General features: G+C 40.1%; 1 protein-coding gene across 6 annotated transcripts in view; it reads left to right on the forward strand.

Moving 5' to 3' along the window:
• Window positions 1-24782, forward strand: part of CUX1 (cut like homeobox 1) — a 284858-nt gene that overhangs the window by 191924 nt on the left and 68152 nt on the right. For 2 of the 6 annotated variants that reach the window (XM_074845465.1, XM_074845466.1), the window contains exons 10-18: window positions 1147-1251; window positions 3969-4157; window positions 9952-10010; window positions 15282-15330; window positions 16362-16458; window positions 17850-18215; window positions 19216-19281; window positions 20647-20748; window positions 22949-23775. In XM_074845465.1, the coding sequence (XP_074701566.1) occupies window positions 1147-1251; window positions 3969-4157; window positions 9952-10010; window positions 15282-15330; window positions 16362-16458; window positions 17850-18215; window positions 19216-19281; window positions 20647-20748; window positions 22949-23775 (1860 nt within the window). Of the gene's footprint in view, window positions 1-1146; window positions 1252-3968; window positions 4158-9951; window positions 10011-15281; window positions 15331-16361; window positions 16459-17543; window positions 18216-19215; window positions 19282-20646; window positions 20749-22948; window positions 23776-24782 lie in introns of all 6 variants that reach the window. The other 4 variants (XM_074845464.1, XM_074845468.1, XM_074845467.1 and 1 more) reach the window with 4 other exon arrangements.

A 24782-nucleotide genomic window follows, 5' to 3' on the forward strand; every position in this document is an offset into this window, starting at 1 on the left:
AGCCTGTCACACAGAAATACGGCCGTTTTGGTGGCTTAAAAATGGCAGTGTGAATTTATTATTCAATAAAAGAAGGGACCCATCAGTGTAAAGGGTAAAAGTTGGTCAAGAAAAGTTTTGGCCTTGATTGGTGACAGCTTGTGGGTTTGAAAGCTGTGTCTTGGAAGTGGAGATAGAAAATTATTTTAGCTATTTTCTGCTGAAAGTGCAGCATGATTTGCATGGAGAAGCCCAGGTGAAAAGCAGTGATTACTCAAGGAGGTAAGCAGTGTGGTTTTATAACAATAAAATACATTTTTTTAGAAAAGAAGAAAGTCTGGCCAGGAGGACTATATACTGTAAAAACAAGCAGGTTTTGTTCCACTTTTCTTAACAGCAGCTTATACACAGTTAGGAAAAGGACTTTGCTGCTATTTATTGCCTGAAGTTACTGATCCATCTGTCTCTACCCAAACTCTTGTACAGACAATCTTTCCTCATAATTCTGCCTTTCTCTTTTCTACTATTATTCAATATTTATATGGGAATTTTGTCTGGTAGCCAAGTCACGGGCTTATCAGATATTGCATAAATCCTCAGCAGTTGGTAACTGATCTGTGCAAAATTGTCAGTTTAGGGTTAAATATTGTTGAATAAATAGACCTGCTGAAAGAACAGAATCTAACAATTCATGTTTTGGGAAATAATTACTGAAGAAAGACAGCCCACAACATTGTATGTGTGCTAGAGAGAATGGTCAGAATATCTTTTAATTCAGCATTTACCCGTGAGAATTATTCCCATGAGGAACCTTGCAATAAAATCTGCTTGGTCTATGAGAATAGAAAGAAATTGAATAAAAAGACTCCATTTCCACTTGTATTTATTCAGTCTGGGAAATTCAGTGGGCCGCAGCATTAGTATCAGCAGGGGATTCCTTGCTCCTAGCGTTAAATTACTGTCATAATCGCTCAATTATTTCTTCCTTGTACTGTTTAAAATAAAAATCCATCACATTCTATGTTTTTTTTCTAACATTTATTAGGTTGAGTGTTTAGGAAAATCAATTATATTCAGTCAGGCATGAATTGATGAATGTTCTTGTAATAATTGTCAGTTGTTAAACTGAATGTACTTTCTCTTTTCACCCCTTTTCATTTCCTTCAGAGGGCAGAGGTGGCTCAGAGAGAGGCAGAGACCTTAAGGGAGCAGCTCTCGTCAGCTAACAAATCTCTCCAACTTGCTACGCAGATCCAGAAGGCACCTGATGTGGTGAGAGAAAATATTTACTGACTCTTACAGGTTTCTGACATTCCTGCAGTACGGCTCTTTCAATTTATGCTCGCAGCTATAAAAATATCTGTTTGGAGTAATATTTTAACTGAAATGGAATTGTGTTCCTTTGGGATTGCGGTTTGGTTAAACTTCTGAGGGGGTTGGTGGCTGCAGAGGACCACGGGAAGGACAGAGGTTACTCTGCTCCATGGTGACTGGTACGGTGATCCACAGCTCCCCACGGCTGCTGGTCCAGGTGGACACCAGCACCTCTCAGAAATTATTTCACATTGGTAAGAGCGTCAGCAGAGGAAAAATAAAGGCAGCAGCGCAGTATAAGAAAGAGTGCCTTGGTGGGCCATCAGCACATGCCTGCCAGGAGGGCACAGCAGAGGCGTGGAGCTTCAGACCGGGGGCACCAACCTTGCCCAGAGCTGGCTGCATTAGCAGGGACCTGCTGCCTGCCCGTTTCTGGATCTTGTTATTGTGGGTCTTTGGGCTGTCAGAGGAACTGGAAATCAGTTCGGTATCGTTCCCGTTTTCACTGAATATATCTACACTGAGAATTACACCTATAAATCCACTAAAAGAAGCTTAGAAAATTGAGAAGATACCCTGTACTCCTAGAGGTTTGGCTGCTTGTTGCCTTCTCTGTGTGTTTCTAAATAAAGCAAACACCACTGTTTGGGGAGGTTGGTGGCGCTGACTCTGCTGATCGGACCTTGCGGGCACAGAGTGCTGTTACAGGACTCCAGCTGGTCCTGGGTTAACAGGTATCACAGATGAGCAGACAGATTATTTTGATTTTTGTTTGCCAAAGGAGAAATAGGAGTATTTAAATGTAAATATGCAATTAAGTGAAATTTAGTCTACTTCTAAGCAGCAGATTTAACAAACAAAAGAAATCACACTCCTTATATTGCTTTTTTCTTGCAAGCCATATACGTGCTTGACACTCATATCAGAAAAACACATGGTTGCCTTTAAAATACATTTGCAGAGAATGAGTAACAAACCATAAGTCCTCCAGATCTCTTTGGTCGTCTATTAATACAACCCAGTATTTTCTCAGAGAAGTCAAAAGATAGACAAGCAGGCTGCAAAACAAAAAACTTTAAAAAAAAATAAAAGCCTGAATATCACTTGTAACTCTGAATTACCTGCCTCTTCCTATCTTGTGTCCTAGTCTTATCATTATTTTAACATTAGGTCTTTCTTGTATTTAATAGTACTTCTGCACTTCATTTATATTTAATATGACAACTACTGCAGGATGAAAATGATCATTATCTATCTTATTTCAGACTCTATGTTCTAGTCTCAATAGGCACAAGCAGCAGATGATTATACAACTTGTGATGTTTCATGCAAGCAAATTAGAGGTTTTTTCAAGTTAAAAGTATAATTCAGTGTAATAGGAGAGCGTTGTTAACTGCTGTTCGTACATGTAGCTTTCTGTGAGATACAATGGTATGTAGTCACTGAGAATCAAGCTAAGTGTTTAGAAGATATGGAAAAGGTACGTTGTTGTGCCTGTATTTTCCAGAAAAGAGGGTATGGAGTATATTTCAATCTGCTGCAGTGTCATCTTGAATTGTAAGGAAAGTGCTTGGGTGACAGAATCAGTGGGTTGAATTTCAGCTCTTTCGCTGCAGGATCTTTGGTATAATGCTTACGATCATTGTCTCTCTCTCGGTAAATGGATTCTTTCCTACTTCGCTGGTGTTTTCTGAGGAACAGCCATTAACCTTTGTAAACACATTTTAGGCTTTTAATGGAACGTGCATTCATTATTGGGCTGCCTCGTGCTCCCCAGATCTGCTCAAGTATTTCCTTATGTTCTTCATGGAAGAGAGGTTCAGAGCTCTCCAACGCATTATAGCTATTAATCTCTTAACACCAAAGGAGACAAAAGAGATGGTACAATTAGTCTGTATTATCTTTTCAGAATAGATCTACCTTCTTCTTAACTGCTCTGTCCTCTCTTATTTCTTGTCCTACTGGAAAGTCAGTTGAGTGAGGAAGTTTCAGACTTAAGGACAGATTTTTCAGCCATGGGAAACTGGAAGAAGAAAGATCCTGATTTAGGAAAGGGAATTTCTGAAAGTGAAGACCAAAGGGAGAATGGCCTTGTCTTACAGCTGTCACATCTATCTGCATCCCCATGGAGAGAGGCTTTAGTAGCTAGCAATAATGTTAACTGAACAATTTTCATGCAAGGAGCAAGTTCATTGGAAGTAACAGTTTGGGGCAATTTTTGACAATTTTGCCTGAAACATGCAGCGTACATACAAAGAGCCAAAGGCACATGACTGCTGCTCCCAATTAAGAAATTCTGCTCCATTACTTCAGAATATTTTATCTGATTAGTATTTTGTAAGCACAGATTGTCATACTTGTCAAAGCATTTGGACTATTAATAATAAATAGAACTAAATAGAACCCTTTGACTTTCATGGCTGCATCTTTCCAGTGCAGTTATGAAATAGGGACATTTATTCTCTCCATTATCCCCATTTTACCAAGAACTGTCCTGGGGAGTAAAAATGGTCATCTTCCAGATTCATGCAGTCAGTCATGGGAGTCCCAGATTTAGAATTTGTTTCTGTCTCTCATGCCACCTGATGCCATGCTTTGTCCTTACCTAGCTGCCCCGAATTCAGGCTTGTTGCCTTTTTTTTATTTGTGTGGTCTAATACTTTTTTTCTCATCAGGAGCAGGCCATCGAGGTGCTAACACGGTCCAGCTTGGAAGTAGAACTGGCTGCGAAGGAGCGGGAAATCGCCCAGCTCGTAGAAGATGTCCAGAGACTCCAGGGCAGCCTCACCAAGCTGCGGGAGAACTCCAGCAGCCAGATCTCACAGCTGGAGCAGCAGCTGACCGCCAAGAACAGCACACTTAAAGTAAGGCTCGGTTCTGTGCTCAGCCGCTTTCGAAGGCTGTAACTGATGTACCAGTATTGGGGTTTAGTGATGTAAGTTTTCTGTGGTTCTGAGAGGCACCGTAAAAGCCATTGACTTCTTGAGGAAGCTGTTGAATTCTGGTTTCTGTGACATTTTATACTAAGGGATCACAGTTTTGCTGAAATTTAATTTACCTAGTTCTCACTGTTTTGAAATTTGTTTTGGAGAACATGGCTACCTTTAGAATCAAAACCATCAACAAAACCCAACATATATTTACCATGGATGTGTAGTGAAATAGCTGAACTGAAAAGGCACAGAAAATCCTTCTTAGGTTTTAAAACTTTTCATTCCCATTCCGGTGATTGGTATTGCAGGTTTGCCAGGCATGTTTATTGTGCTGTGGTAGAGTCTATCTTTGAATTTACCTGCTACCCCCTCCAGTCCCCTCCACTAGAAAAGGGAAGTGTTTTATTTAGAGCATAAAAACAAGTAAAATCAAGACACAGAAGGCTTTTTAGCCTTAATAACCATTCATTTGGTTTCTTTAACTGTATATTTGCTGCACAGTAATTCCCATTCTTAATTAGTGGTCCAGTTCTATACTCATCTGCATACCAGTAGCACTGCACTGAAACCAGAAGAAACATCTAACAGTTTTGTGAGTGACCCTTTTACCTTTTGCTTCAGCAGCTTTACTTTCTTTGTGCACTAGCCCCCACAGTTCTGATCTATCAGTAAGCATGAGAAATGTTTCCTGACAGGTATTATGAATCAGTTTCCTGTAACTCCTGTCTCTCTCATTGTTCTACCATCTATGAGCTTCAAAGTGTAAACAAGATAAATTTATCTATTCCATTAAAGACTTCATAGTTTTGTAGGGTTTATAGTCTGAGAGTTTTTTGAAAGCAGGAGGCTGATAGTACCCACTTAGCTCTGACTGTGGCGTGGGTAGCTTTCCTCTATCCGAATGATTTAATGTTCAATTGAAACTCTTACAAATTGTTCTAATTCTGACATTTTTTAGCGGTTACTAGTTTTGCTCTGGTGTAACATAATTTATGTGGAGAGATGTCTGTTAGGGATGAAAGCCGAAGTGTTGCGTTCGGTGTGCTCTCTGCGTGTTTTAAGACAGCCTTGCAGAATTTTTATGAAAATTCAGTAGAGCAAAGGAAACCTATTAGGTTCCTATATTGACAGTATCAGCCTCTGCCCATCTGTCACCATGTGGGCACCACTCTTAATGAGGGAGGAAGGAGCTGGCCTGGTTTTGAGGGTCACATTTTGCTGGCTACACCCATGTTAGAGGGTTCTTTTATTTTTTCATAAAGCCTAAAATATCTTGAGTCCCTGCACTTGACAGATTTTCTTGGAATAAAGCATGTTCCTGGTGAGGTCAGTATTAGTTTAGCCATTAACTTCAAAGGGAATAGGATCATAGAAATGACAGAGCAAGTCTTTGATTTTCATTTCAGTAATCTCCTTCCATTTTCTCATAGGCTTGCCCGGCTAATGCTCTGTATTTAGGTTCCTGTTGATAGTGTCTGATGCAGTGACTCTATTGATAAAGTTTTAGTCATTTCAACCCTCTTTAACCTTATTTGTTGCACTACAAAAATATTTCAAAATACGTACTTTTACCCCAAAGTGCTGGGAAAACCTGTTCCTGAGATCTGTTGTACAAAGAACCAAATCTCAGTGGTGATGTGTTGATCTCATGTTTGATTATAGAGGAATTGCTTCTAAAATAACGGAGATTGTAATGGTTGCCTCCACAAAAAATGAATCACAGTTTCACAAATTAAAGCAATGTTCTCAGACCATATCTTGGGGGAATTCTTTAATACTCTATGACTTAATGAAACAATACAGAAATACTTTCAAACTTATTGCTTCTTTATCTTCATCTGATCTAATAATCAAAACATGTCCTCTAGTAACAAGACTTTTCTAACTATAATTATATTAACCCTTTGTTGCTGGGAGTTAGAGCTTCCCTGCTACCAAGTTAAAATACAACAGTGCTAGGTAGCAAAAAGATACATCAAATAACCTGGGTTAATTAAATACAGGCTTTTTAGTTTATCACTCTAAACTAAACTACGACATTAGTCTAATGGGTTTTTTAAAATGTTTTACGCCCTTTAATACAGCCCATGCTATTTACCTAAGATGCTTCAGTTAATAATACAGTAATGATTTTTTATATTTAAATAACACGAGGGGACCCAATCTATGCATGCTCTAACATAGGTTCGGTCACGCAATAAATGCAAGATGATTTCTTAACGTGGAATATTTGCAAATGTAGCATGCAGAAATGCCACCAGTCCATTCCTTCTGTCCTCTGGCTCCCTGCATTTTTGTGTGTTGGAGGATGCTAGAATATATTTTTTCTGAATTAACCAGGTTGATATTTAGTGCAAGATATTAGTTCCTCCAGATTGTCTCACAGCTTGAACCTTTGTTATACCATGTTCTGTGCATTTTACAGGGTTCTTTGAGACAATTACCATACTAATACATTTTAAAACAGTCATTGACTGGGAAGATGCCAAGTGCCTAAATGGTCTGCTTATATACAGGCATTGCATTCTCAGTTGTTAGTTTATATTGTTTAGTAAAGTATACATCTAGGTGCAGATTTTCCATGGCAACAATCTCTGTATTAGGTACTTGGGAATGATGGATGTATGTGTTTTTTATACAATTCAAAGTAAAATATTGCTGGTTGCCATACTGCTATAACAGCATAGAAGTACCTGAGAGTCCAAAACAGCTCCATTTTGTCAACGTTCTTTTTTTTTTTTTTTTTTTTTTTCATAACTGTGTTTTGTACCTAAAATTTCCAGAAATACTTACAGGGTATAGCATATCCCTACACAGAATTACATTTAATATAGATTGCATTAAAATGGGAATCATTAGCTTTCCTGTATTTTATATCTGTTTCTACAAAAGGCTTTTTTTCTTAGCATATCCTTGCATAAGTAACTAATATATTAAGCCAGGATATTGTTTGGTTTAAATTTATTCCAGTACTTCTTATACTGAGGACTAATGTAAATAGCCAGTTATTCCTACTGTAAAAGCTAATCTGCTGTAGACCCAAAAGCGTTACAAGTCACAGAGTCAAGGAAGAGGTGAATTGCAGTGTATCTTTGCTTTAAGCTGTAGAGCAACAAAAAGAAGTTAGAAACAGCTGGCAGAGTGACATGGCCAAGGAGAGCTGGAAGATGTTGTGTGGTGGTCAGCAGGGTCCTCCCATTGCCTGCATCGAGGTTGGAAGCTGTCAGTCATGGTGCTGAGTCCCCTCCCCAGTACCGAGGGCTCTCTGGCTCACTGATTTCATTTAAAGATCCCTCTCCAGTCTTACTGAGCCTGATCCAGTGCATTAAGAAGTCTAGCTGAATTCCTTGTTAAAGTAACTCTTTTGCTCAGTGTCAAACTGTAGCTTGAAAAGCTGCTTGAACTTGTGGCATGTTGTAGCTGGCCCTCCTTAAAACTTGAGAACTGAAGTGACACCTTGGGCCCTGGGATTACGTAGTACATTTGCATAATGAGATTTCAACACATGTTGGAGGTTATCAAAACCTCAAACATCTTTAATATTTGTAGGATTTTTCTGGTCACATCAACGAGGATTTTCCTGGTTACATCAGTATAGGGGTTTTTAGCAGGGTCAAAACACTTTCTGCTATATAAAGGAAAGTCGGTACTCCCTGTAATTCCAGTTAGTAACTGGAATTTAGTAAGGCAGGACATGTCGGAAGAAATGACTAAAACTTGCCCTGTATTTATTCCAGGTTAAAAAACCAAAATGTTTTAGCTGAAACAGACGTGTGGTTTTTTTCTTTTTAGCACAATCCAAATGACTGCACAAGTTAGTGATGGCTAAGGATGCTAGGACACAAGACCTTTTAAGAGGCTGCTCATTTCATCAGTGTCCCACAGAGTGCAAAGTCCACACCTAACAACAGTTTCTGGTTTCCTGTAACAACCAGTGGTGGTGATCCATTAGGAGTTGCTTGCTGAGCAGCTGCCAGAGCAGGGCCCGTGTATTACTGCTGGGAGATGCCTCTTGACAGGAGTGACTAAGGATTGTGGATTATGGTATCAGAAAGCAGAAACAGGAATTTAAGGGGGCTTTGTATTGATAATGTGGATGTCCACTTTGTCACTGCTTTTAGCGTACGTGCTAATGGCAAAGCAGAAATGTCAGCAGTGCATAACTGGAAGGGGCATGATAGGAAATCCTTTAAAAGATGACAGAATAGCTGGAAGTCCAACAGAGCCCCATCATGCTGCTGTTGTCTCCTGAAGAAGCCTCATTTAAATTATTAAGATGTCTCAGATGATGGACTCGCTGATCTGTGGGTGCTGTATTACGTGGTGTTTAGGTTTGCAGCTTGTGCCCACTGGATAGCTTTGGTGGGTGATACACACCTATACTGACTTACTTGGGAAGACAGCATGATTAAGAGGTTCCCACTTCTAATTGTTCATCTGTCCCAGCCCTGCCATTCATGCGCCCATAACTGTGCTGGTGCAGAACTCTATGGGGCTGCGTTTTAAACAGGTTTGCTAAAATTATCCAAGTTCTCAGCAGCCCTTCCCTGCCTTCTTCCTGCATTCAGTGAGCAGCCCAGGAGTGGGCTTGGGATCTTCTTGAATTCACTTCTCCACTGAAGGCAGCCTCTCCTGGACATAAAGCCCTATTTTTCTTTTTCATGTCATATATTCCTTTCCTTTTCAAAGTAGATACTCTGTCTTTGAGGGTGGTACGTCCTTGTGTTATTTCTGTTTCCTGTGACCTTTGCGATTCTGTGCCAATTTTAACACCAAAACTTAAATGATGCAGAGCTAGCCTGAACTTATCCATGAAAGTTACAGACCAGTAAGTTCTGTTCTTTCTTTGCTTAGATCAGGTGTGCCTGTGCTAAGCAAAGAAATTATTAGTGGGAAATTAATGTGGCTTCTGCAAGCAACATAACGGCATCAATTATGTATCACTGTTTTAGGCCTCCTGAAGCATTTATCCTGTAGTGATGAGCACTATTGTTGGGAGCAGGGGCTCTTGGGTAAGGTCCAAATGTGTGGCATTGCGTTATGGATTGTGTTAGGAGATTTGTTTCAACGTTTGTGGCATCTTCACTCCAAAGAGAAGCCATTGAGACTGCCCCAGGTCAGGTAGACCTGAGCAAAAAGACCTGCTGAGTTGGTCTCAATGCTTCATCTCTGGTGTGTAATCATATTAGTTATTGCAATAAGTAATGCTTGTAAAATGACTTGGTACAGCTGTTTTGTTTGGGCATGAGGCATTGTAGAAGTCTTACAAGCCTAAGGCATTCCAGTCAACAACAGCTTCTTCAGTCTTTTTTTTTTATCTTCATGTAGATAAGGTTACCAAGAACTGTCTTATTAAGAATACAGTATGTGCCAAAGCATCCTGCTTGTTTACTCAATTCATCAGTTTCGTAAAAATTTCAGCTGCCCCATTTTTAATACTTTCTTCCCCGATCTCTTTATTGAACACACGACAGTGACATTGCAAACAGCCAAATTGGAACCTACTGAATCCCGTAATGCTTGGCACTCTGTAAACAAAGGAAAAGTGAGGTATAATTGTGTTTACGTTGAATTGGTTATAGTTTGTTTTCTAATATATGTAAATTAGGTATGAGTCATTAACCCTCACTTGTGCGCTGCTGTATATATGGAATAATTTAAAGATGATTTTGAAAGCCTGCAGAAAAAAATCAAAATAATTAAATCCATGTTCTTTCTTTTAAAGCAACTGGAAGAAAAACTGAAAGGACAGGCTGATTATGAAGAGGTTAAGAAAGAATTAAAGTAAGTGTTAAATGCTTACATAATTTTTTCACAAACTCTAGTTTAACAATGCTTGTTAAATGAAGCCACAAATCTGTGTTCTTGGAACAATAAAGAATTCAGTGAAAACCACAAAGTCGGGGAAATCAGGAATATTGACAGAAATTACATCCAGAACCAGTGCAACTGCTGTATCTGAAAGTACTCCTTTTTGTTGCAGCAGAGTATCACAACAGCGAATAATACAAGTGTCGATGAAGAAAAGACACTAAAACTATTGTTCACCAAGGGTAAAAAGTTTGAAAAGCTGTGATACTTCAGGTGGACTGCTCTTTAAAAATCCCCAGCCAACAGCCAAATGTAATGTGGACCAAGAATTTAATGCAGGGCCTTTGGCCATAATACCTTTTCTATGCTTTTGCCAGCCAGCGTTCAGCACTTAACATTTAATGCTGTGCTTGTTTCACTGTGTATTTTTTGCTAATATATTGTGGTTTTAAACTAAAGCCACGAACAGCCTCTTCCTATTTCAAGGGGGTTTTTTTAAGAGACTTAGAAGAGCTTCATTTTAAACTATAACAAGATAAGCTGTCAGGTTCAGAAGAGAAGTTTTTTGACTGGAAATATGTTTAGTGTCAAGGTTTAAATAACTGCAAGAAACTCCATCTCTTCTTTCATCATTCTGGCATTTTTGTGTGTATTTTAAGAAGACTGAAAAAATGTTACCTTGTTTAATGAGGTATTTCAGATGAGGCTGGTAGTCATGTGCTTTTGTTTACACGTCCCTGGAGAACATGGAAAGCAGGTTTGGTTTTGCAAGCCCAGTGACTGCCCAGCCCCTGGTGCTATTATATTCAAGCCACGCTGCTGCAGTTCTGGTTCACTGCCAGCTGCAGCACACACCCTGATGTAGGTATATAGTTTCAGTCAAGTGAAATGAATTGGCCATTTCTTTGGTCAATATACCTGAATATTAACTGGTCTGCAAAAAAGTATCATCGTTTTAGGGATACAGGCAAATATGTCCACATACTCTCCTGAGTTAAGGAAACTCAGCCTCAGATTTGAGGCAGTTTATACCCTCAAATGTAAAGTAATGAATGGGAATTAGTCCACAACCTTCTAATTTGCTCCATGAGTTACTAAACGTGAATGTGCTGAAACAGCAAATGAGTTTTAAATCCTACCTGGTTTAATGCCTTTACTTTAGATACGAAACTCATTTAGATCACTGTATTCCTGGGAGCAATGCCTTTTTTTTTCTCTCTCTTTCTTTTTTACAACACTGGCTTGCATGAGGGCAGGGATGGGACTGCAGATGAGAGGTCCAGGAGAAGCCATGACACAGGAGTGTTCATATGGTGCTTCTGCCTGTTCCTGTTACTTCGAGATGAGCCTGTAGTGAAATAGATGAGAAAATATCCTAGAAGTGGCTCTTGTGAGGTGCCAGTAAATTAAGTCTGTTGTCCTGGCTGTTACAGCTTTTAGATCCCCTAATTTGTGGGCAACATTTTTTTATCTGGGCAGACTGACTTTGGAGGGACAGCCAGCTAGCTTGTAGGTGGCCTGGAGTCCATATACCATCCTGCTGGATGGTGCGGGGGGTTAAGACCCTCTGTGAGAGCACTGAAGATGTTTGCCATGCTGCATCATCACAGCAGCTCATTCACGCCACCCACTCTGCTCCCATCCAGTCCAAAAGATGTGCCAAAATCTAAATGTACATCACCTGAGAGTGGCATCCCTGATCTGAAGTGAAACTATGAAAAGTCTATTGCTGTAAATCTGGTATCCCTCATACTGAATCCTACTATGTACGCCTTTGTGCCCTGAAACTCTGACAAAAATGAACTGCTCATAACGGGCACACGCACCAAGAAAAAACACACCTTGTCAGTAAGGAAGAAAGATGTTGTGGTAAGAAAAAGGTAAAACCTTGTGGGTTGAGCTAAGGACAGTTTAATGAGACAACACAAGGCGAGCAGAAACAATAATAACAATAATACTAATAGAACAATATGATAAAGCAAGTGATGCACAAGGCAGTTGCTCACCACCTGGAACCCGATGCTCAGCCCCTTCCCAAGCCACGATCCCTCCTCCCCCAGTTTATATACTGAGCATAATATCCTGTGCTATGGGATATCCCCTTGGCTGGTTCGGGTCAGCTGTCCCAGCTGTGCCCCCTCACAGCTTCATGTGAAAATTAACCCTATCCCAGCTGAACCAAGGACAAAAGAGTAAACTTCTCAGTTGTTCTGGCACTGATGTATTTTCCCTAATCCTCCCAAGGATGTTCAAGGCATTCAAGGCTGAGGGGTCTCAATATCAGCCAACTTCTAACCTTGGAGGAACTTAACTGGGTCCACATCAAGATCTGGGATGGGAGGATTCCTTTCTTTCTGCATTGGCTTTTGTGCCAAATTGCTTTTAAACCTATTTTTGAGATCTGAGAGCTCTGTGTGTCCTTTCAGTTCCCTCTCGAGTAATACAACAGTGCTAACCCTCCTGCCTTTGCAGTCAGGATCATACGAACAGAAAGTTGAGCTGTCCCAATGCACACTTTGCTTTAGAGTAAGATCTTTCAAGTCGTCTTAGATGTGCAGATTCAAGTCACAAGATCATTCCTTTAAAAAGCAGATAACTGATCTTGAGCAGCAGATTGAGTTGAGATCTCATGGGCAAAGATATTCCTGGAATCCAAAGGGGAAAGATTTTGCTTCCTCATATTCCTGAGGAAAATGTCTCTTTTGTGACACATTTGGAGAGTCATTTCTGACATGTTTAACTTTTACAGTTTTTGAAAAAATGAACCTGCTGTAGTGAATATTCCTTCAAGGGCAATTCGAGATACCATCAACCTGGGTTTTAGTATATTTTGGGTTCTAAGTGTATAGGAAATTACCTGTGAAATTGCCAGAAGGCTATTTCAGGTAGCAAAGAATCCACTTTAAGTAGGCGGAGGTCAGTAAGTTTCCAGCTGAGGTTTGAATATGCATGCCTGCTCCAAGCTTGCTGAAAAACGCGGCTGCTGCAAGGTTCAGGATCCTTTCTGAAGGTCCCAGCTGGCAGCAGGTGCTCAGAACCAAAGTGCATTGGTAGAGCAGCCTGTGCACATGGAGGGCACAACAGGATCCAGGCTTTAAAGCCAGACTTCTGGTGCCAAGTACCCAATATACACACTAAATACATTCAGGCTTACTTTGCACCTGCACCTGGTTTCAGTCTGGTTCCGTAGGCAGCACGGTAGTGGTCAGAGCACGTCACGCCTGCTCCTTCCAGAGCGTGCAGCCTCCTCTGGGTTAGTCTCATCCGGAAGGAAGGCGGTCGGTATGCTCCAGGACTGCTCTGCATGGCAAACCGAAGTGTGGTAAGTGGGGTTTACTGGGAGACCTGCGTCACAAGTGTACTGCTGATCTGAACTGAAATGGCAGAAACACCTGTGATTTGCCATGGGAAGTTTGCCACGTGATTATTTGTTGTTATAAGTTGTTTTTCTTAAAATTCAGATGGGTCTCCTTCTCTGACCATCATGAGGACATACATTACTACTTGCTGTCCTTTCAGAGGCCGTACTCTGCAGAATCCATGGGAGGATGAAAACACTTACCTACCAGTGGCTGGGGTTTTCCCTAGATGAGTCTCTGTGTATTTATCTCCCCCAGCACCTTGGAGTCCTGGTAGACAGAGCTGTGCCTCTCGAGGTGTCCCAAGAAACACTTGCTTTCAGCAGTGATTAGCAACCTGAGTAAACATGCCTGTGATGTCAATATAACATCAGGGTCTCTAAGAACTCAAGCCATTAATGTGTGATCTCTGTCCTTGACTGGCACGACTCCATTAATAGCAGAAAAGAGGCACTTTTGTACGTGGGTGAGCTGTTGTGCCCACATAAAGCAGAGTCTTAACAGCATTACTTTATGTGCTTGTGTATTGGATGATAGCTCTACCCTACAGCAATTTCTGCTGGCAAGAGGTGTCATCCAGTGACGCCCTATGATGAAACTGGTGGCCAGAATTTTGTGATTTTATTAATAATTATATTTGTAGGAGTGCCTGTCAGAATTAACACTGTATGCGATGAGTATGCACAGATGCAAAATGTGTGAGGCTTCTGCCTCAGAATGACTTTTTTCTCGGATTTGCTATGACTTCAAGTGATCTTGAATGAGTCACTGAGACCACCGATTTCCAGGGCATCTAATTCTGGATTAATGCACAGAGAGATTTATAGAGGAGCTGGACGCCACATGGTCTGAGGCAGTTAATGAGTTCTGGGTGCCTGGCTGACTCCCAGTGGCATCCAGGACTAGTCCCTGTGTCTTAATACTGGCCTTCTGCTTTTTTTGACTCAGTTTCCACATTTCATACATGATTAAACATACTTTCCCTGCCTCACAAAGTTCCTGGTGCTTTATACATGAAAAATGCTGTATAAACACTATCTATATCTGTTTATGTATTTTTCTTCAACAAATGAAAGTCATCTTTGTACAATGAGAAGCTGAAATCATTTATTGCTTCAGTCTGAGGAAGTTAACATCCTGCCTGCAGCAGGCCTATTTAAAAAAATTTATAAGACAAAGCACAGTAATAAGTTTGTATTCCTGTAAGATTCTCGTTTGCGAGACAATACAACTCTTAACTGAAAGACTTTGAAGGGAGATGTCCTTTGACCGCTCAGTATTTTTATAAAATATTGACAATGAGACTATCAGATTCTTCTCTTAATGTACTTATAAATATTTGGATCTTTCATATTTCTTAAGAAATATTGTGCCATTTTGTCTTCCCTTTGCCATAGAACTAGGAGGTTATTAAAATGAAAAACTGCCTTTTAGCCTGTAGTGTCTTGGTCAGGAAGATTATTTGTGCATATTTTTCTTGCTATGTGAGCTGGTGTATATTATATAAAGGACTGTAACTGTGGTGGTGATTCCCCTGTTTTGTTGCTTTGCTACAACTTTTTCATTCCCTTCAAGCTTCACAGATAAATTTATATCACTTCTGACAGCTTAAAATGTTATATCCTTATTAACCTTTAGATTTACGCTTTAAACTGGCCTGGTGGGATTGCATATGGAATGATTCAGATGACGCTCAAGAAAATTTTCTTATCCAATAACTAGTTTGAATAGTTATTCTGTATTCATTATGAGACTGTTACTGCAAGGAAAGTTGTTATCACTTGTAGTGTTGCTGGAGAGCAGGAGATGATAATGTTAATGCTCATTAGTGGAGTTGTTATGAAAAGAAGAAATAGAAAATAATTTTTTTCTCTGCCTTTCACAGTATATTGAAATCCATGGAGTTTGCACCGTCTGAAAGCTCTGGTGCACAGGTACTGAACCTACTTTTGTTTTCTTACTGATTTCAGCAGTTAATTAAAAAAAATTTTGTCTTGCAATTCGTTAGCGTTGGCATGGACAATTTCCAGTTGATGTTGAGACATATGGGTTGAGCGTTGTTTTCCTGATGTTTTCTAATGTAAAAAGCTGAACTGAACATTTTTTGCCTGTTAATTTCTTTTAAGTGGTCAAGGACAAAGAATGACATTTCAGCTGTGCTGGAGTGGATAACCATAATGTTGTGAAGTTGAGTCTTTTAAAGATACTAAGAGTTGGTGTGTAGCTACGCTGAGATTTGCATGTTTCTTGTAGTGACAGGACGCTGAGCAAGGATTTCAGTATTTTTAAGTCTTTGTTAGCCTTGAAAATAATGTTCACAAAAGAAAACAAAACTTTGAGTACTGAGAAAGTAGGAGAAAGCTCTACTATTCCAGCAAGTTAATCTCACTTAAGTTTAAAGGCTTTGAATTAAATTCCTGCTTCTGAAATCTGAACTGAATATCAATATACTGGGATTAATTTTCAGTATGTTTTTTTAATGAGCAAGTGTTAGATATTTAGTGGAAGGTAAATGGCAGGTTTCTGTGGCTGATTTTATTTTTGAACAAACTGTTCACGTTGAAACACAGCATTTGAAGGAAATGCTTAACTTGGGTCAGTTGACCTAGAAGAAATAATATCATCTTAACTCCTATTGTAATCAGATTAAAAGACGTCTACAGCTTTTAAATTGAAAGCATGCCAGAACCATTTTAAAATAAGTAGGATTAAGAAAATGTTCCATTAGACGTTCCAAAATAATGCAGAATTGATGAATGATTTACAGTTGAAATTAAACAGTGAATCTCTTCTATGGCTCACGTAGGAGCACAGAGTGATTCCTGCAAATATATGCATGGTGAATTCCCTAGCTGTGTTCATAGCAGAGATGAGCACTTGTTTTCTTCTTCTGAAATCCTTTTTAGTGCCTGAGTGAGACGCTTAATGCTTTTAGAAACAAACCTCCCACTTTGATTTTCTTTAGGATGCATCTAAACCGCTGGAGGTGCTGCTGCTGGAGAAGAACCGCTCCTTGCAGTCTGAGAATGCCACGCTGCGTATCACAAATAGTGACCTGAGTGGTAGGTTGACACGATTTTCGGCTATTCTGGTTTGTTTGCTGTCTTGTAAGGGAGGGAGGGCTGAGTGAGAGATGAACGTCTGAGCTCATGCATGGCAGGAAGATTAAGAGGCGACAAGAACACTGAATAACGTTTGATTTCTGCAGTTTTATAGGCTGGATAATAAAATAAAACTTGGAGACCTCAGAGAGTCTTTAAAGGTTAGGAAAGAGGCATTACAAGATGTTCCAAGTGGTAGCGTTTAAGGCTGTCTTCTGTTTTGGGAAGAAATTCATCCATGGCACCAGAAGTCTCTTCCCCCACACACAATGTTATGCAAAATGTTTGCATGTAGAACACAGTAATCTTCCTGTCTGATACACTTAGATATACTACCGGCAGGTCAGCTTGGAAAAACAAAATACTTTCTTTTTAGCGAAGTGTGTTTGCCGTTTAGCTTTCCTAATGTGGGCTTTTTACATCTTGTGTGCACATATTTTAAATGGCAAGTCATGGAATTTCCAGATACTTGAATGCTTATGGTTTTTGCAGCTGGAAGAAAGTTAAAAGTTGCCACTGGCCCTGGGATTACTGAATTCTGAAGTGTTTTATGACTTTAACTGAGTGATCTTGGTGCATCCACCTAATGGTGATTCCTTTATTCAAATTGGTTTGTTCCAAAATGTAAATGTTTGCTGCATTTGGGTTCAGTCAGGTCCAATGAGTAATGTCTTGAATGAGAGACAACAAAGAGACTTGCTGTCTGTAACTGCATTTATTTTAAATGTATAACTGCACTTCATGTAATTGTTCTAGTTTTAATGTTTGTAAGGGGGATTCTCCAGGCTGCAACATACAAGAAAGGTGCAAACATGAAATGCATGTTGTTTGTTTTGGGGGCCTTGTTTGGCTTATAAAATTTTGATTATGGAAAAAAACAAACGAAAACAAACCAAAAACAAAATGAAAACAAAAATCCCACCGCCACTTCATTGGCCCTTGTAAATCTGCACTTTTTCCCTTTGCGGGGCAAACTTTGCATTTTTTTATCTTGGTTTTTCCCTCTTTGATCCCCCATAATGCATTATGTTTGACCTTCCTTGTAGGGTCAGCCAGGAGAAAAGGGAAAGACCAGCCTGAGAGTCAGCGTCCTGCAACCTTGCCGGCCTCCCCTCCTTCTCAGTTGCTCCGCAACGCGGGGGAGCAGGCTTCCAATACTAATGGTACACACCAGTTCTCACCAACGGGTTTAAGTCAAGACTTTTTCAGCTCATCCCTGGCGAGCCCCAGCTTACCCCTGGCCTCCACAGGAAAATTTGCACTAAACTCTCTCCTCCAGCGACAGCTAATGCAGTCCTTCTACTCCAAGGCAATGCAGGAAGCAGGAAGCACAAGCATGATTTTTTCAACAGGTCCTTACAGCACAAACTCCATATCTTCCCAAAGTCCATTACAACAAAGTCCGGACGTAAATGGCATGGCCCCGTCTCCCAGCCAGTCAGAAAGTGCTGGGAGCATCTCTGAAGGCGAGGAGATAGACACAGCTGAAATTGCACGTCAGGTGAAAGAGCAATTGATCAAGCACAATATTGGACAGCGGATATTTGGACATTATGTGTTGGGACTGTCGCAAGGGTCTGTGAGTGAGATACTAGCCCGGCCAAAGCCATGGAATAAACTGACTGTGAGAGGCAAGGAGCCATTTCATAAGATGAAACAGTTCCTCTCGGACGAGCAGAACATCTTGGCTCTTCGCAGCATCCAGGGTAGACAAAGAGGTAAGCGCTCGCCGGCCGAGGGTCTTGCCCTATTTTCCTCTTAGTTACAAATGTTAAAAATTGGAAGCTTCCCTGTATGGGGCCATTTGTGCATTGCTGCTGTTTTCACCTGCATCAGATGTCAGGTACAGAAAGTACAGCTTTCTAACTCTGCTTTTCAGCACTCAAGCAGGTTAATATCTTTGCTTATGCTTTTTTTAGCCGCTGACTTGTGTTTGTCAGCAGGAGCAAGCAGCAGGGACACTTACATCCCTCACTTCCCAATAGGTCCATGTCAGAGCTAAATACGGAGTGAAAAGGGTCGGTAGCTACTAAGGGTATCAGCCTTCAGAAATACTTGGAAAATTTTTGGGGGGTTGTTTATTGAGACCAGACTTCTGTTGTGTCTTGTGTGATTTTTTTTTTTTTTTTTCCAAAGTGTTTTGACAAAATATCATAGGTGATGCATGAGATGAGTAATTAAAAAACAATGCTAATTTAAAGCAGCTTTGCATATTTAAGGCAGTGATTTTAAGAAATAACATGCATTTCACCGTGTTTCATCTTAAGCGAAGACTGAGTTTTACATTTAGAGAAACTGAGAAGTAAGTTGTTTACAGTCAAGAAATATTGGAAAGGACAGGCAGGGTTTTCCTAGATTTTGTTTAATTGAAAGTGCACACTGTTACATTTATAATCTGCTCTTCCTTTTGATGATTGTACTTGAGGGGATTATCTGCCCATCTTTAACCTCTTCATTTTTGGTATCTCTAGACATTTATTTATATCTGTCTAATCTCCTTTCCGAACGTAGCTGTAATCTTTATTAACAAATCAGCCAGCCTTGCTTCTTCCAAAGTAGCCAGCTCCTCCAGCGCTCAGACAAAGGCTCGAGGGGGCGAGGACAGCTCGAACCCTCGCATTCAGAGACAGGCTGCTAGCTTCTCATGTCACACAGCCCATGATGTCAGAGCAACCATCCCCTGATTGTTTTGTTCTTACCAAACTTGTTTTTCAACAGAGAATCCAGGCCAGAACCTGAACAGACTATTTCAGGAAGTACCGAAACGAAGAAATGGGTCTGAAGGTACGTCACAGGCAGGTGTTTTTCTTTGCAGTCAATACCTAGGAAGTGGAGTGTGCTTTAGCTGTGTGTTTCCTTAAAACTGTGCAGTTTGATTCTGGCCTGGAATCTGATAGAAAAACAGACAGTAAGTATAAAACAAACCATGGGTTAGACGAACACTTTGCTTTTTCTAATTCTGCTGCTGCTGTACTAACGCAACCCTGTTTGGATACTTTTTCCACTCCCAACCTCACTGCTACGCAGATAAAAAGAGATAAGTGATAGAAGTGGCTTTATAAAATCATCAGATCTATTGAAATGCTCTCTTTGCTATTTTTGTGATTTTGGAGGGAGAAAGTTGCACAATTACGTATAATCCGACATCAATCACATACTGCTTCTGCTCTAGATTTACTTCTTCTCATGGGGCTTATGTTGACAAATGCACTTCAATATGCTGTTAAATTAGTGTGATACTTCAGTATGGTGTATGAAAAAGACAAGAAGATAAGTGAATGTCAGATCGATAAATTATCACTGAACAGGAAGTATGAACATTTTTCTTTGTTATAGATTAGTTGCAGGATTTTTCTTTTAGCAAGACAAGAGGAAGAAGAAAAAAAAAAACCATGTATCTCGAAACTCTGCAGTTACTTTGACTTCAGTCAGAAATTATCTAGCTCACTTACAGATTATAATCTCATAATGAAAAATGCAGTTAAGTGCAATAGCATTCACAGTCATCGTTTTCCCTCCTTTTCTTCCCCTTAGTGGTTAAATAAGCCAAACCAAAACCAAACAGCCAAATAGTAGCTCTTAGCTGGAGAGTACTTCAAATGGTATCTGCTTTTAAATGACTGTTTCTCTTAATACATTAACCTCTAGAAAGTTAAAAAATATTTTTATCTAGTTACTTTTTAATTCTGTTTTGGGCTGAATGTATACTCATCCTACTTTGTCTAGCAGCTGATGCAATTTTTAAGGTGATTCCTGATCTTACGTTTTTACCTTTGTTCTTTTTCCCTCTGGTTCTTTTCCCTTCTGTTTCTTCTCCCTCTCCAAAAAAAAAAAAAGAAAAGGGAAAAAATAGACCTATATATGTTATCCTGAAAAAGGAATATATGACCACCTAGTTCTTCCTCTGATGATGTTCAGTGTTCTCATCATTCCAGTGCAGCTAGCAGGCAGGCTTTTCACGATGATGATATTTTTCTTTTATTATGTGAAGTAAGTTCTTGGTGTTACAAATGTTGGTAAAGGTCCTATGTAAACTTTCGTCAGGTCACGCTGGCGGTATATCAGTATATGCTGTCTGTCTTTGTGTTAAAAAAACAACCAAACAAATAAAAGTTTCCCTGGTGTCATTAGTTTTGTTTTCCTCTTCAGGTAATATAACCACAAGAATCCGAACCACAGAGACTGGCTCTGATGAAGCCATCAAATCCATTCTCGAACAAGCCAAAAGGGAGCTGCAAGTACAGAAAACAGGTATGGGCTCATTTTGTCTCTTGCTCCTTTTATTTCAGAATTTAATTAAAACAATTACCATGAGCTTTCTGGTCAGTTAATTATATTCTTAAAGCCTTGAATGTAGGTTTGAAGAGCTTTGCTTTTTTTTTTTTTTTTAATTTAGTGGAGTTGTTTCTGTGTATAAGGCATCCCAAGTTAAGGTTACATGTGTCACAGCTTGGTGGGGGTCTCTGCTCAGTGCTCCTGGGGGAATGATGCTGTGAGATTTCTAAACACGTTTTTCCACGTGCAGAGCTCTGCCTTCTTTACACCACTCCAGACCTGCAGGCAGTCACTCTGCAGGACGAACCTACAAAATCCTTTCTTCTACAAGTTTGCTTCTTGGAAAGGGAGTGGCTCCTGCTGTCTCTTCTCTTCTATCTAACTCAGGCCCCAGGGACACAACTGCATGGGAGAGGGAACTGAATGGATTTGTCGGGGTGAAGGTCACGATCTAGCCAGCAATTACCAGTCACATAGTACCATCGTACTGTGGGACATCATGTGCTGAAATTATAATATAGGCAAACTCAGTTCTGACTTTCATATGACTTTATTTTTGGTTACAGAATTTATTCAGTGAATGAACTGGCAAATCCAAAAAGCATTTCCTTTCCCAAAAACATGATTAGTTTAACGTCTTAGCCCAAGATAAGTTTAATTTTTCATTGTGTGCTGTCATGTAGTTAACATTTCTGCCTAGTCCATAGCCCTTCCAACTTCCTGGCACTGCTAAAGGGCTGATGCTGAGAGTACTGTGCATTACTTCTGTTTCATTTTTTAAAGTAAATACTGATTTACAGTTTTAGATAGTTGTCTTTTAAATGAAAACTAAGCTAATCTCATGGCAAAATATAAAAGACTAATTAATATACAATTTGAGTAATAGGAGTTTATACAAGTAACGATTGCATAGAGAAATGTGGGCTGTGTGCAGGAAACTGCAAGCACATTGTTCAGTAGCATGTTTCATCTGAGAATCTCAAACTTTCAAACATTAATTCAGCCTCAAAACTCCCTATGAAACCAGTAGATAAAACAGAAGAGATGGTCCCACTGTCTTTTTCCCATTTCTTAGCTTTTCATGTATTTTATAGTGTGTGACAGGGAGGCAATTTGGAAATGTATTCAGATGAGGCATAATATTACTAGAATAATACGCAGCATGTTTCAGATCTTACCTCACTTTGAGGCCACTTCTTGCAGTGTATGGGTTCCCTGTTACTATCTAGTGCTTCGCTTTCCCCATTTTTGTAGAGTAGCTTTCAGAGGAATTGGTTTTCAAGCACTGGGGACCGCAGTGGAGACTTAACTTAAATGGAAACAGATGCCATTGCAAAAACCTCTTGACTCTGCAGAGATCTAGAATTATCCCACGTCCCAGTCTCTGCTCATCCCCGACTGCTGCAACACAGCCACACAAGTCCTGGTTCACCACTGAAATACCCCATTTAGGTGTTATGTCTTCTGAAAGCACCCGTGGCTCCATTCTAGGCCTTCGGATAAGGCAGAGGGTGATGGCCAGGCACCAGCCTGATTTCTGTAGAGCATTTCAGTGGTTGGGACCCTGGAACAAGAAAGCAGGAAGCAGGAGCATATTTAGCTTGTCAAATGAAATAATGAAGTCTCTTACGAAGGTTCTTGTGTTGTTGTAATGTGTGTGTTATATTTTTGGAGGTAAAAGGTCTCACTTTATTTATATTGTAAGAGGGTATTAATAGTCTGTCCAGGTGAATGCAGCTGTGTTCAGTTTTGAGTGTGTGTTATGATTCATTTGTGGAGATAGAAGTGAAAGGTTAAATAACTTTGCAAATAGAACTATAAAATGTTATTGACCACTTGGGGTGAGGGAGGAAGAGGTGAAGGCTTGATTTTCAAAGGCATTTATTTGAAAATTTTTTACAATGGTGGAAAACATACAAGTAGTACTAGACTTCTGTCGTTGAGTCTGTGCGTGCAAATGTCCAGCACTTTGGCATCTATAAAAATTTTCCAGTGAAGAACTTTGGAAATCTTACCTTATTTTGAAAAGTGCAAATCTTTGCTTAGTGAAAACTCCTCCCTCCCATCCAGAAATGTATTGCAGTCCTTTTTGTGACAGGGAAATATTTACAGTAGCACGTGTTGAATATAAAGCATATTCCTCTGTTGCATTTAGTCTTTTGGTTGTTTTTCATAGCTGAGCCGGCTCAGCCGCCTTCTGCATCTAGCAGTGGCAATTCTGATGATGCTATTCGATCCATTCTGCAACAAGCCCGACGCGAAATGGAGGCACAGCAGGCTGCCCTTGAACCTGCCTTAAAAACACCACCTTTATCTCAAGCTGACATTTCTATCCTGTCCCCCAAACTAGTATCTACACCTGCAATGTCTTCGGTTTCCAGCTATTCTCCTTTGGCCATATCCCTGAAGAAACATTCATCTGTCACTGATTCCAGTATCTCTGCATTGCAGAACCTCTCTGGGCTCAAAAAGGAGCCTCAGGAGGCACCTGTTTTAGAGCTTCATGGAATAAGTGATTCTGCCCAGGGTATGTTGAGGCATGTTAAAAATGAGTTGGGACGTGGTGGTGTTTGGAAGGACCATTGGTGGAATACTGTGCAGCATGAGAGAAGAAATACAGCTCTTCCCGAAGATATAAAAGTTGAGGAAGCCAGTGGTGGAAAAGAAAAGGTCAGCAATCAGACTAGGCCAGATCGTAGCCAGCTCCAAGGACCATCTTCTTCAGAGTATTGGAAAGAGTGGCCAAACGCTGAATCTCCGTACTCCCAGAGTTCTGAATTGAGCATGACTGGGGCGAGTCGCAGTGAGACACCACAAAATAGCCCCCTCCCTTCATCCCCTATCGTGTCTTTGTCAAAGCCATCCAAACCTTCAGTTCCTCCACTGACACCCGAGCAGTATGAGATTTATATGTACCAGGAAGTGGATACGATAGAGCTAACGCGGCAGGTCAAAGAAAAGCTAGCAAAGAATGGCATCTGCCAAAGGATCTTTGGGGAAAAGGTAAAGAACTGGTTATCTCTTGTTACACCAGTATTGTGAATGTGCGTTCTGCTCCTTACGTTGGTATGGAGCCCAGTTTAACAGAGGGGGATATGCCACATATGTCTTCTGGAAAAATGTTTTTGCTTCGTATGTTAAGCATATAAAAAATAAGCTCACAAAGGAGAGTATTAGTTTTCCTGTATTTTGTGAATGGCATAGATTTTTATACAAAGATTGACTTCAGCCACTTGTAATTAGAAATGGGGCCCCTGAGTTTAGAAGCATTGAAAGCTGAAGCAAATGTTATTGAGACTCAATATTTCGTGCTTAATGTAATGAATTCATGGAATATTTGAGTAATACCATTGTCATGACTGGAGAGTCTTAAATTTGTTGTAAGTGAAGATTATGGACACAAGAGCATTTTTCCTTTTTTTTAATATTTGGAAATGTGCACAAGGGTATTTAAACAAACACATGGAAAATCCCCTACCTCTTCTTAGTCTGAAGTCAAGAATTCACAGTCATTTCTTATACCTGGTGCCTGGTATCTTAGTGTGCTTTGAGACTTTTTAAGCAATGTTTGATTACAGATATGCAATGCACGATAAGGCTTTTCTGAAGTTCTCACATTGTGGGCCCTAAGCACTGAACATGTGGGATTCGGGGGGGGTCCCCGACCACCAGGAAACACCTCCCAGGCTGTAAGAAGTGGTGGACATCTGGTGTTTCTTCTTCCTATAAAAAAATTGAATCAATATAATAGTATAATAGGAGCTGGCATCACGCTATTACCTTTTCACTAAAATGTAAAATGAAAAGCCTGACCTCTTGGGGTCATTAAAGATCCCGTGGCAGCTTTCATTAAGTGTGATTTTTAACCCCTGTACCTGTGCTGAATTCCAGGCAAGTAATTGCGTTCTGCCTGTCTGAAATTCCCCCTTTGCTGCAGTCGGCTGTATTCTTAAATATTTACTTACGTGGAGCAGCCGGTGCTACAGGTGAAAACACACATCATTATAATT

This window comes from Strix aluco, chromosome 19, assembly GCF_031877795.1.
Source record: "Strix aluco isolate bStrAlu1 chromosome 19, bStrAlu1.hap1, whole genome shotgun sequence".
In the NCBI taxonomy this organism is placed as follows: domain Eukaryota; kingdom Metazoa; phylum Chordata; class Aves; order Strigiformes; family Strigidae; genus Strix; species Strix aluco.